The sequence below is a fragment of the Rutilus rutilus genome (genome assembly GCF_951802725.1).
Source record: "Rutilus rutilus genome assembly, chromosome: 3".
NCBI lineage: Eukaryota > Metazoa > Chordata > Actinopteri > Cypriniformes > Leuciscidae > Rutilus > Rutilus rutilus.
In genome coordinates, this window is record NC_140211.1 from 17,783,391 (window position 1) to 17,796,025 (window position 12,635).

The following is a 12,635-nucleotide window of genomic DNA, read 5'->3' on the forward strand; positions in this document are numbered from 1 at the left end:
TGTTATTTTCATTCCGGAGTCAAATCACCTTTGTTTAATAAATAAATTATTGTAATGCATGGCAACGATTTCTTTTACACAACATGGCAGCTTTTAAGGCTATATTCATGGTGAAAATAAAGTGTATTTATTTATATAAAGTTGTTTGGATGAAAACAATTTCAAAAGAACTATACACAACAAAAAATTATTTAATTAGGAGGTGTTACAGTACTTTTTGTATTTCTTTGCAGCAGATGTTTTCAACCTCCGTTGGCATTTTGTCACAGTTACCACATGTACACCTATAAAACATATATTACTAATCAAAACTCGTGCTCACGTGTAACTAAGGTAGGAATAAACAATGCACTTATTTAAAAAATTCAACAACACCATCGTTAATTCAACAGACGGACAAAACCATATACCACAAGCTTTTATAACAGTTTGTAACATTTAACATTACAATTTAACCAATTCAAGGTAACAGCCAAACGTAAAAGTATGACAACTACTAAATAAACAGCTTACCATTGTGAAACATCCTGCAAAAGTCGTGCTTGAACAGGTTCTAATCGATCCTCTTCATCTATGTTCTCCGGGTCTGATTCCGGCTCAAATTGATAAGGTAATATTAAAGACATGTTTACAATAACACTGAGCGCATGCATCTCCACGTTATGATAAGAGGCGTGACCTTTCCGGGCAACGTGCGCTAAGCTGCTGTCGAATCACAACACAGGAACCGCTGGCACAATCAGAACTCGTTACGTATTTCTGAAGGACGGACTTCATAGAACAAGGAAGTCATCAGCCCGTTTTTAGGACAGTGAAAACAGCGGTATACAGATAAGTAAATTGTGTGAAAAATACTGTTTTTTTACACGCAAAACATGAACACATGTTATATTGCACACTGTAAACACAATCAAAGCTCCAAAAACACAGGAAAAACGGGACCTTTAAAGAAATTGCTTTTTAAGGACTACAACAAACGGCTGGTAGGGACTACACAACATTCCTCCCGGGTTAGTGACATCACTAACCCTAAAATTTACATAAACCCTTCCCCCGGAACATGATTTATAGATTATCATGACAGAATATGCTAATCAATGACTAGAAGATAACTATTCATAAGCTACATTAATTCATCAACTAACTGACAACTAACTTTTTCTGAGTTTTATGTTGTTGTTTTTTTGCATAGTACAATAAAACCTGTAGCTGCAGTGTTAAGTGTACTGCTCGGAGTTCCAAACGCAAGTTGAGTAATCCATAATCGTAATCCATATAGCATGCATAAGATCAAAACCACAGGGTAATCAGTCCAGAAAATAATAAAAGATCCAAAGCACAGACAAACAGGGTAATCCAGGGATTAGAAGATCAAGACCATGACAAGGACAAGGACAAGGAAACCAAAGATAGCGCCCCGAAATGCAGCGTAACACTAAGGCCGTGTGTCCACCAAAGCGTTTTTACTCGCGGCTGGCGTGTTTTTTCAATTGTTTTCAATGGGAGCGCCGCGTTTTTAAAACGCCATGAGCGTAACGAGGCGCTGAGCGTCTTTTTCACGCTGAAGCGCTGAGCGTTCGGCGTTTTTTACTGGTCGCCGAGAGTTGAAGAATGTTCAACTTTTGGTAAAACGCAGCGCTCATCACTGTCACTTTTTACCCAACCGTCCAATCACAGTGATCACAGTGGAGGAGGGGCGGGACTAATACCACACCGACCAACCGCGTCCGCCCGCCACATGATTCTGCTTGTACAACGTCAACAGATGACAACAACAAGCATAATAACGGAACAAAATCAAGAGCCAGATAAAATACATTACTGACATTTTAATATAGAATCAATATAGAATCAACACAGAAACAAAATATGTGTGAAATGAGATACTAGTAAGACTTTCGCGGATATTCCGTATCATAACAAGCAAAGTGTCTCGGTCTCAACCGTCTCAACTGAAAAAACGCTGCGCTGCCAAAACGCTCTCAAGCGCCCACAGCTGAGCGTTTTTAGCAGAGCGCCTAGCGTTTTCAGCTGGCTAAAAATGTTTTGGTGGACACACGGCCTAAGGCTACGTTTACACGTGGCCGGTTATTTTCATAAACGGACATTTCACCCTCTCCGTTTTCAGAAAAGTGTTCGTTTACTCAAACCCGTGTATATGCCGTCAAGAGCATGCCAAACCTGTAGGTGGCAGTGTAACGAGAAGCTCAAGCCCATGTTAGCCAATCAGATTCCCGAAAATATAGGTCGCACCTTTGACGCAGTGCAAATACTGTGACGTCGACTGCCTAATGCCGAGTTCACACTGCGCGATTTACAAAGTAGTCTGGTCCCTGTTCTTTTCACACTGCACGACTATCCGGGGTAACATTCAGTTGCTGGCGTGTTCACACTGCACGATGCATCGGCGACAGGAGGTTTCACGCTGCATGACTTTCAGGAGGAAGAATCGCAGACAACTTCTGTCTGGTCCGCAAACTACATTTCACAACCAAACAGCAGCAAAGAAGTGATAAGGAAATAACGCGAAATCCCGCGTGCGTAAGACAGCAGTTCTTGCGCGAGACTGAAATTGTTATTAAAAATGATAGCCTGCAAGAAGCTTGCGATCCAAATTGTCTGTGCACTGATTTGCAGCGAAAAGGAGAAAAAGAAAAACATATTATGCATGAGGAAATGGCTGGGAAGGCAAGGGGAGCAAGGACTGTGTCTTCTGCAAAGAGAGTTGGGGGTAAATAAATAATTTTGCTGCTGTTGCTGCTGGTCAAGCAAATGTTTGTGCTTTGTTTCTGTTCGATATAATTGTAAATATATCTATTAAAATACTGATATTGTGGCCTATAACTCCTCCCTGAACATCCCGCTGCCCTGTATCTTGCTCTCTCATTGGCTCTCGGTCATCGCCGATGTAGTTTTCAGTCAGAACACTTTTCACACAGCAGGATTTTGAATCGCCGACAGGTCCAGATATTTAGCATGCCAAATATCTCGTCGGCGATTCTCTCAGATCGCGTCTTTGCTCATTCACACTGCGTGATTGTCACTCGCGTGAACGAGCACCGATTTACCTGTGATTTCGGGCATTTGTCGACGATTTCTTAAAACCTGTCGGCGAGCCAAAATCTGGGCTAAAATCGTGCAGTCTGAACTCGGCATAAAACTCTGTTTTTCTCAGTTTACATGCAAACAGAGTTTTTAGAAAGAATCGTTTTCAGAGCCGAATTCTCCGTTTGAGTGTAAACGAGGGGCACAACCGAAGGGAAATGTCTCTGTTTTTCAAAATAACCATGTACGTGTAAGCGGGGCCTAACATGCAGCAAGACTTTGCAAAGAATGACTGAACACACAGGGCTTATATAGGAGAACATAAACAAGATGATAATACACAGGTGGAAGCAATCAGCATACAATGAGTACCGGCAATGAGTCATGGGAAATGCAGTTCATAATGCGATAAAGAAGAAAGGAGGAGTGCCCTCTGGTGGCTATCATAAGCACTCTGGCTGGCAGGCATGACTGGTGTTGTTTGCCTTTTTTGACAAATAATTTTATCAGAAAGACATCAAGTTTTGTTTTGTGTTTTCCTCTCATATTAAATATATATATATATATATATATATATATTTTATATTTTTTTAATATTTGATTTCTATTGATTTTCATTTTTGTAGTTATGGACTTTATCCAATTTCTAAAGCTTGCACCTAACCCAGGCTTTCTCACTTACACCCACATACTGTACTAAAAAGGCAAGCTCTACCACAGAGAAGGTGGCTGGTGTTCACAAGGAACAGGACATGTGCCATCACCACTGTGCCCTTGAGCAAAGCAAATAATACAAGGTTCAACGTTTAGGAAAAAAGTACTGTAATGACATTTACAAACATGTCTGCTAAATTACCATTCACTACATCTAGCCAGCTTATACTGCAGTTTTGCTGTAGTGCACAGCACCTACGTTTTATACATGCTACACATTGGGTTTAACATAGAACTGTTCTTTGTAAATCCAGAAAGCAATCAAAACACATTTGTTGACAAACATCTAGCAGCTATGCCTACATTCTTGGCACTTACATATGTATTGTTCAGTATAGGTACGCGCCAATGCATTAACTGCTGCAGAAACTCCCGGTGTGGGCAGATTGATGATAAAGCCATGTGGTGGCATTTAGGATCTTGATTAGAAGAATGGTTTATTTGTGAAGTTAGCTCAGTGCTTCAGATCAAACCATAAAAGGCAGATAAGGGCTGTAATCTTTTTCTCAGTGTCGCACACACACACACACACACACACACACACACACACACACACACACACACACACACACACACACACACACACACACACACACACACACACACACACACACACACTCTCATACCCTTTAATCAGAGGCACCTGCAGGTAAAATCAATAAGCCTTTGAAGTAAGTGAAGTAGTGTGTAGAAAGCCTGGAAGTGACTTTATTAAAAATCTTTTTGTGCTCTTTTCATGCAGCTGGCTTACTGTGTGGTGCAATTCATGGAGAAGGATGCCACAGTTACAGAACACGTACGTCGAATTTTTTAATAATGTCATGCAGCTTCATATACGTACCACTGCGCCGTCACACCAAACTTTTCCTGTACTTCATTAGATCATCAGGGGGCTGCTGAGATACTGGCCAAAAACATGCACTCAGAAAGAGGTAAGAAAAGCACTGCATACATATACTTTCAGGGCCGTGCAGAGACCTCTGGAGGGGCAGGTGCTCAAAGTATAAAAGGGGGGCACATGGAACAAGGCTTTAAATGGGGCTGTGTTTTTCCTGGCTTAAAATGAGGCGGAGGTGGTAAATCCTAATAATGTAGTTTAATAATAAGATAATAAAATGTGTATTTTTTTGTAGATCATCATATAGCCTAATGTGTTTCCCACATCATTTTTGTGGGTGGAGCTTGGTACCTCTAGGGGGGTCCAGGGGCATGCCCCCCCCGTAAGAAAATTTTGTACATTTTAAAGATAAATGCATTAATCTGGTGCACTTTGAGTCACCCGAATCTGCCCGAATCCACTGTTAAAAATAAATAATCCACCCGCAAACCGCCCATATTCTTTGATTTAGATATCTGCATCTGATCATCACATTACAATTATTCAAATTCTTAGTGTTAAGCATGATAGTATGGTAACATATCACACTGAAGTAGGCTGATTTAAAATGAACATTTATATACAATTAAAGTTCTTCTTTTGGCAAAATTACATTTCCTTAATAGCCTAAACAGAGGCTTTTCTCCCTTCAAACTTAAATTGTCAATGTTTCATTACATCATTGTTTGAAATCTCTAATTTTTTGTATCTTTTATAAAGGGCATCTTTCCCCTAATTTTATTAAATGTAGCCTATGCTCCAACTTTCATTTCAAATTCTTAAATTTGATCAATATATTATAGTTATTATATTATAGTTACCAATCACATTAAATACTTTACATTGAAAAATTATAACTGTATTAAATTAGATTATTTTAAATATTTTTGAATATACAAATAAGGAATGTTGAAAAGATGATACTTTAAACCGCCAGTAGGAGGCGGCAGGCGACCGTTTTAATGAGCGAGTCATTGAGTCATTCATTCAAACGATTCGTTCAATCGGCTGATTTATTCCGAATGAGGCAGTTTGTGAATGGGTAATTGAATCTTTGACTCAACCGATTCGTTCAAAATGCTGAATCATTCAGTAATGCAACAAGTGTTGCTGTGAGATGCGCGATGGTTCTGCGGTGATATTTGTTTGGAACTATTTTCGCTGCTGAAACAGAACAAAAACAGTCATTGCGTCTAAAATGTAAGTGACTTAATTTTAACTATTTGTTTATTGACCTGTTATGAAATCAGTCTCGGTTTTAATCTTGATGGCATTCAGGAAAACAGTTACTTCTACAGCCTACACACTGCAATATAAACAACATCTCTGCATGCTCTCTTCACGTCGTCCTTGTAAAATAATAATAATAAGTAAACAAACATCAAAATCACTTCGCTGAAAATGAAACGCCACTTATTGCAGCCGCAGATTTTAAGATATCTTCTGGTAGTGCGCGTAGCCGTGCGAAATTAAAGAATGTGCGTGCAGCGTGAGGAATCGTTCCGGATGAGTTCGTCAGGTGAAAGGTCATCATGTGGATCATTTCATTTACGGCTAAATTATTATTTATTAATTTTACTAATAGTTAGGTTGGGCAGGCATCCACAAAAGGGCCTTTAATTACAAAAAAAGGAGAGGAAATTTTGCCTTGACAAAAGGGCACTTTGGGCACCAAGGGGCAAAGGGGCAGGTGCTCGAGCACCCAACGCCCCCCCCTCTGCACGTGCCTGTATACTTTTACCTCTCAGACCAAACGTCTTTTGTCAGATGAACCCCTTAGACATAAAATATTTACTTGAAGTACCCCCTGAGATTTTAACTCATTCACATGTTCATGGAACTCTGATGTTTATAATAACTTAGTAATAATTATTATTATTAGCAGTAGTAGTAGTGTTTTAAAATAAAGATAAATATATTACTGATGTAAATTACAATTGTACTGTAAAATAAAAAATGAATATTTGATCATTATAATGATGAATCACTCGGAAACACGCAGTGTATCAAACTAGTTATTTCATTCAATTGCAGCCTTTGATTTGCTAATCGCTCTAAACTATATACGATTATTGTGAAGCCGCCCCATTTATATATTTTATTGTTTACATTCTGTATGTATTAGTTGTTGTTCTGTATATGTATTATTCTGTATGTGTATAATTTGTTGTTTGGCAATGCCGTTGAAATCCACTCACGTTTTCTGATTTCAAACAGACTTATGACTCAAAGAGGAAATGTTTGTTAGTGTGTTTGTACAGTATATAACCCTGTCACGTTGAACCCAGGTGATGTTCCTGGGGGAGATCGAGGAGATTCTGGACGTGATTGAACCCTCTCAGTTTATCCGTGTGCAGGAGCCTCTATTCAAACAGATTTCTGCCTGCATCTCCAGCCCTCATTTCCAGGTCAGCTTCCTCTTTCACACCGGAGCATTCCTCCCACACTGTGTCATTCACCAGCGCTGCTTGTCAGGCGTCTGCCTGTAGTACGTGTGAACACGCGGAGGTGATGAACACGTCTGTTTATGCTCTCTTCCCTCATTCTCTGTCTTTATTCTGCCTCAGGTCGCAGAGCGGGCTCTGTATTTCTGGAATAATGAGTACATTCTGAGTCTAATAGAGGAGAACTGCCAGGTCATCCTGCCTCTGGTCTTTGGCACACTGTACAGAGTTTCCAAAGAGCACTGGAACCAGTCAGTATCATTCTAACATACGTCTAGAATAACGTTAATTCTATTGACATCAATCAAGACTGTTTTTGCATTGGACATTTCTCTGTTGTCTTATTTAGGACGATCATCTCTCTTATCTACAATGTGCTGAAGACGTTCATGGAGATGAACAGCAAGCTCTTTGATGATCTCACTGCCTCCTACAAAGTGGAGAAACAGAAGTGAGTACAGGACTGTGTTAAAGTCAACGTGAAACATAATTATTTGACTGTAGTATGACATGAAACTGGATCTTTCAAGTCTGACCAAACTGAATTGGTTGCATCAAGTCATAACATACAAGAATGAAGCCACGTGGTTGGAGAGCAGGAGTTAAATTAAATTATATTTGAAATTCAAATACTGTAAAAAAGAACAAAAATTGTGACGTCACATTTTACAAGTTTGGGGGTAAACGTAGACAGTAGAGAGCTGAATAATACAACATAATGAGCAATTATTTAAAATCTGTTTCAGAAGAGCATTTATTGTGTATGGTCTCTGACCTGATTTACAACTACCTTTCTGTTTGATGTTTATTTCAATTTAGAGGTAAAAGCCTATTTCTCGTACACCTTTTGGCTTTAAAGGACGGCATGCTGTGCCTGACAGTGTTGTTATTGTTTACTAAAACTAAAACTAATGAAATAATTTGTATTCATTAAAATAAAGCTGAAATAAATATAAATATTAGAAAAATTAAACGAAAATAAAATAAGATTAAAGTACTAAAATGACTAGAACTACAAATAAAATCACACACAATAAAAATGACAAAAGCACAACAACATTAAAGGGGTCATGAACTGCTTGTTATCTGTAATGTTATCAAGATTTTTACACCAAAAAAGCATCCTAATTTAGAAGTAATAAAACTATTTACAATCCTGTTTTTGACCCTCTCTTTCGAACACTTTTGATGGGTGTGCCGCGTTGGACTTGGAGGTAAAGGCCACTGCTACGATTGGGTAACAGTTTTGCATATTAAAATAATTGTCATCATCTACACCATTACACATGTGGAATTGTTTTGAAAAGTTCCGTTGTTGAAAATATCTCGTCACCTATAGTTGCCAACAGTGTGAAACATTCATGCGTATTACATATGCTTGGTCTTGGTTGCCAAGTCTTAACTGTTTAAGTACTTGGAGTTACCACAGTTATAATTGGCAAAAGGTGACTTACAGTGTTTTGTGTAAATGGAATTATGAATGAGTGTACCATTGTTTGTCATACTGTCGTTCTTATATACTATTCATAGTTCGTCCTTTTCGGATATATTGTCATTTGCAGTGTCGGTCGTGTTTTATATGAATTGAAACATTTTGTAATGTCTTACTGATGACAAAATAGATGTCGCTCACTGAAACTTGTATTTAGGATTACAGCGAATGGCTTAACAAAAGCAGCGTTCTCTACGCCATTTCTTCCGTATCCGATAATAATTCAATGCATTAACCCCATAAATGCCGAAGCATTGGAAAGAACAGCAAATCACAACTATTCAGTTTGACTGCGGCGCTGCAGTATAAATCCTCAGTACATATCAGAATGTCTGTAGCAATTGTGGCACAAGGTAAAAACTCGGTTACTCACACTTGTGTGTTGCGACATTACTGTCGGATCCATTGTAGTTGGCACTGCATCATCTTTTATTTTCAGTCTCTCCGAAAAGCCTGCGTGGCTGCGTCAAACTGTTTCTTGTTTAAAAACGAATCTGCAGTAAAATGAAGCGAACTAACCCAGCAAGCAATAGCCGCAATTTCACCGTCTAGGTTAACTATAGACCCGATACAGTCCGGCTATGAGTAATCCACTTCCAGCCAAAATAACCGTGAATTTGGTAGTTTTTGCCAAAATAACTTTTGAGATTCCATCATGTAAGCAGTCAACAGTGATTCTATGCTTCTATTCTTGGGCTTTGCCTGGTTTTAGCCTAGACGTCAGGGCTGTGTTTGGACGGCTATTAGACGTCTTTTAACTGGAACTTCGCTTTCTTAATGTTAGGATCACAAGGATGCCAACGCAAAGACTGTTGCTGCGTCCCAATTTGCATACTATCCGTCCTAAATAGTATTCAAAATGAGAATTAGTGTGTCCAAATGGGAGTTGCATGTTGACATGAGTATTCCAAAGAGACCAGGATAATCTACTTTTCCGGTTAGAATCCGCAGTGCAGATCCATGCACACTCTAATGGCTAATATTGCCCACAACTCATTGTGTGTTGGACAACAATTCGATCAGAACTACAATCACGAATAAAAAGTGTTAAAAAACGAGTCGTTTTCTGAGTTTAGTTTCAATAAATGCGTTTTTGGACTAACGAGGAAGTTTGGAAGTTCTTACAGGATCATTTTACAGTCACAATGATGACCTCTTATACGTCAAAAGATCAATGAAAATTGTATTTCTCAATTCATGACCCTTTTAAAATGAAAAATGAAAATATAACAATAAAAGCTTTTAAATTTTTAAATATTAATAAATACTATTATAGCATATTAAGTTAACTAAAATTAAAATGACATTGTCTGTATATTTTTAGAAAAACAATATGCCCTCATAACAGTAAAAAAATGCCACTGAAAACCAATTCCATGGGGGCAATTGTATTTCATTTAATTGTATATTTTTTCTATGATTTGATTCTCTGGGATTAAACATGCTCCAATGAGACCAGGATTGTGTGTTAAAAAGGTAAATGAGTTTTGATTTCATGATGACTTCACATGTATTTCTGTGAGCACAGAAAGTATTTCAATTCTTTTTATCTTCGTCGTATCTTTACCTAAACCCTTTTTACACTCATCCCTATCCCTCTTTCCTCTCCTTCCCTTAGGGAGCTGAAGAAAGAGAGGGAGCGAAACGAGCTGTGGAGGAATTTGGAGGATCTGCATGAGAGGCGACTGCAGAGTCTGACCGAGGCCAGCAGAAACCAGAAGAACCTGCAGGAGAGAGAGAACACTACCAAGAGCCAGTCAGAGACCAGTGCTGCCAACACCACCTAGAAACCACACGCGAACATACAGACACACACACAGACACACATACAGTATCAGAGCACTGTAAAACACAATAATTACCTGACTTGGGAACCGATCAATGCCTCAATCGCTGTCTGAAAACACACACACACACGAACACATGCACACACCATGCAGACACGACCGTCACAAGCACATGTACGACAGGCTGTCCATATGTAGATATCTGAAAAAAACACTGAAGCACACATCACACACAACGAGTGAGATATAAAAGAGAAAAAAATTAGTACCTCTCACATGCGTCCTACTCTTTCATATGCTTCACACACCTGCCTCTCTGCATCTTTTCTTTCTATTCCTACACGCACCGGGATCATCAACTTTAACATGACTGCATGAGGTGACACACATGCGCACACTCGAAATCAAACGCGTACATTGTCCATTACTGTCATTCCAGAACTGGCTCTGTTTCTCGGGCCCAGTCCGAGCCCCCGTCAATCAACCAACAGACTGCATACTGTCAAACTCTGAAGAGGAATGAATAATGATGATCCTAAAGATGGAAATTCTTTAAAAGTACAGATTATAATGTTCCTACTTCTACAGCTTATTCTATAAGTACTACTTCTATGCTAATATAACTGATGTTTTTATATACATATATATATATATATCTCTATATATATATCTATAAATATGATATCTATGTCTGATTATAGTGTTGGTGGGGGTATTCTAGTGTAGCACCTCATAAACATGACTGAAGTATGCTGCTAGGTAAAACTAAACTTGTTCTGAAGTGACAACACTTTAGTCTGTTCTTATGTTTTTTAAATATAACATTCAAAACATTTTAGTTTAGCAATATTCTCATCTGTTTCGAATAATGTGTGTCTGGCTATTTTTGATTTATTTTATTATTATTTATTTCATTTAATCAAATTGCTTGCGAACATTCTCTTTTTGTGTTTCAGTACAATTTCAAGAGAGGACAGAGTCTTATTTATGTCTTAATTTTTTGTATATTTGTTTTATGTCGCTTATATTTATTGATGTGGAGTATTGTTAATGGGAAGGAACTGTGTGTGTAGGCATATTGAGAAAGCTTAGGAAGAGACTGAAGATGCGTGGATGTCGTAGAGAAGTTTATTACAGTTTAGAAGAAAACAGGGATTAGATCAGAATGTACCATTCACTTTGAGTGTGCATCAACGCTCAAATGAACTGCCATTGTTGATTATTCATTTACAGTAGTCTGTCTTATTGAGAAAAGCAAACAAAATGTTCTTGTTCAAAAGAAAGCATCTGGATTAACACACTTTGTTTGACCTCTGAGAAAGCTGGTATCTGCAGAAACATCTCATTTCATAGGAACAAAATGGAAAAGAAAAATGAAATAGAATAGACACGGCAATAAATATGGACTGAAATTGTATGCATACGTAGCATCACTTAAACTAGAGTTGCACTGTCCTTTTGATCAATGTCTTGTGTTTAAACATAGCAATGTATTTTTGGGGGACAAGCGTCTTTGGGACAGGCCTATGAATGTATAAAAGTGGGATGTAAACATGAAAACTCAGCATCAAGAACACTTGTCATTCTTTTCACTGGAAACCTTTGCTACATCTGGGTTCTGTGGCCTACGGTATTGTTGATTCAGAGCTGGCCCTTTCCTTTACTTTAGTTTTAGTCCAGCCGATAACATTAGTTCACAGCATGAAGCTGATGTCATTCAGCTCATTCCTAAAACACGAGCAGATGTTTAAAACTTGTTTGGTTAAGTTTACATGTAGTGTGTTGTAATGTTCCAGGCTAGATTAATGGGAATTGTAATTAGAGTGACGTCAGACTGTCCTATAAACGAGCTTTAAAACAGCAAGGCAGTCGGTGAAGCGACTTCCCAAAAGCTTCTGGCATCTGCTTGTGGACTCAAACAGGTGAGTGTCTTGTTTTATTGCTATTTTGTGTAAGTAATGCTATACGGATTAATTCATTTCTCGCGTCAGTGTCATTAACGTAGGCCTATTTAATCCCAACGCGTTATCAACTTTGTCTTGTCAACTATAAATGGAAGAGCAGTAAACGTTTTTTACATGGCAGGCGTCATTAACTCGCATGACCAGAGCTGTTCCACTCTTCCCCTCTGATAGATGACGCCCTTCAGAAAGAACGACGATACACAGGTTAATTAAAACGGGTTATAATGAGTAGTTAAGACTTTCTCTTACATTATAAAACAGAGCTTTTCCAAATATTGTTAAATTAAACGAAAAAGAAAAAGTAAAATTAAA

General features: G+C 38.3%; 1 protein-coding gene across 1 annotated transcript in view; it reads left to right on the forward strand.

The window, feature by feature from the left end:
- The window catches only part of ppp2r5b (protein phosphatase 2, regulatory subunit B', beta), a 28,066-nt gene extending 17,585 nt beyond the window's left edge, over positions 1–10,481 (forward strand). Inside the window, exons 8-13 of the mRNA XM_084403441.1 lie at positions 4,502–4,555; positions 4,641–4,691; positions 6,925–7,044; positions 7,204–7,331; positions 7,430–7,531; positions 10,191–10,481. Of these exons, the coding sequence (XP_084259567.1) occupies positions 4,502–4,555; positions 4,641–4,691; positions 6,925–7,044; positions 7,204–7,331; positions 7,430–7,531; positions 10,191–10,359 (624 nt within the window). The 3' untranslated portion in view covers positions 10,360–10,481. The remainder of the gene's footprint in view (positions 1–4,501; positions 4,556–4,640; positions 4,692–6,924; positions 7,045–7,203; positions 7,332–7,429; positions 7,532–10,190) is intronic.
- The last annotated feature ends 2,154 nt before the right edge of the window (positions 10,482–12,635 follow it).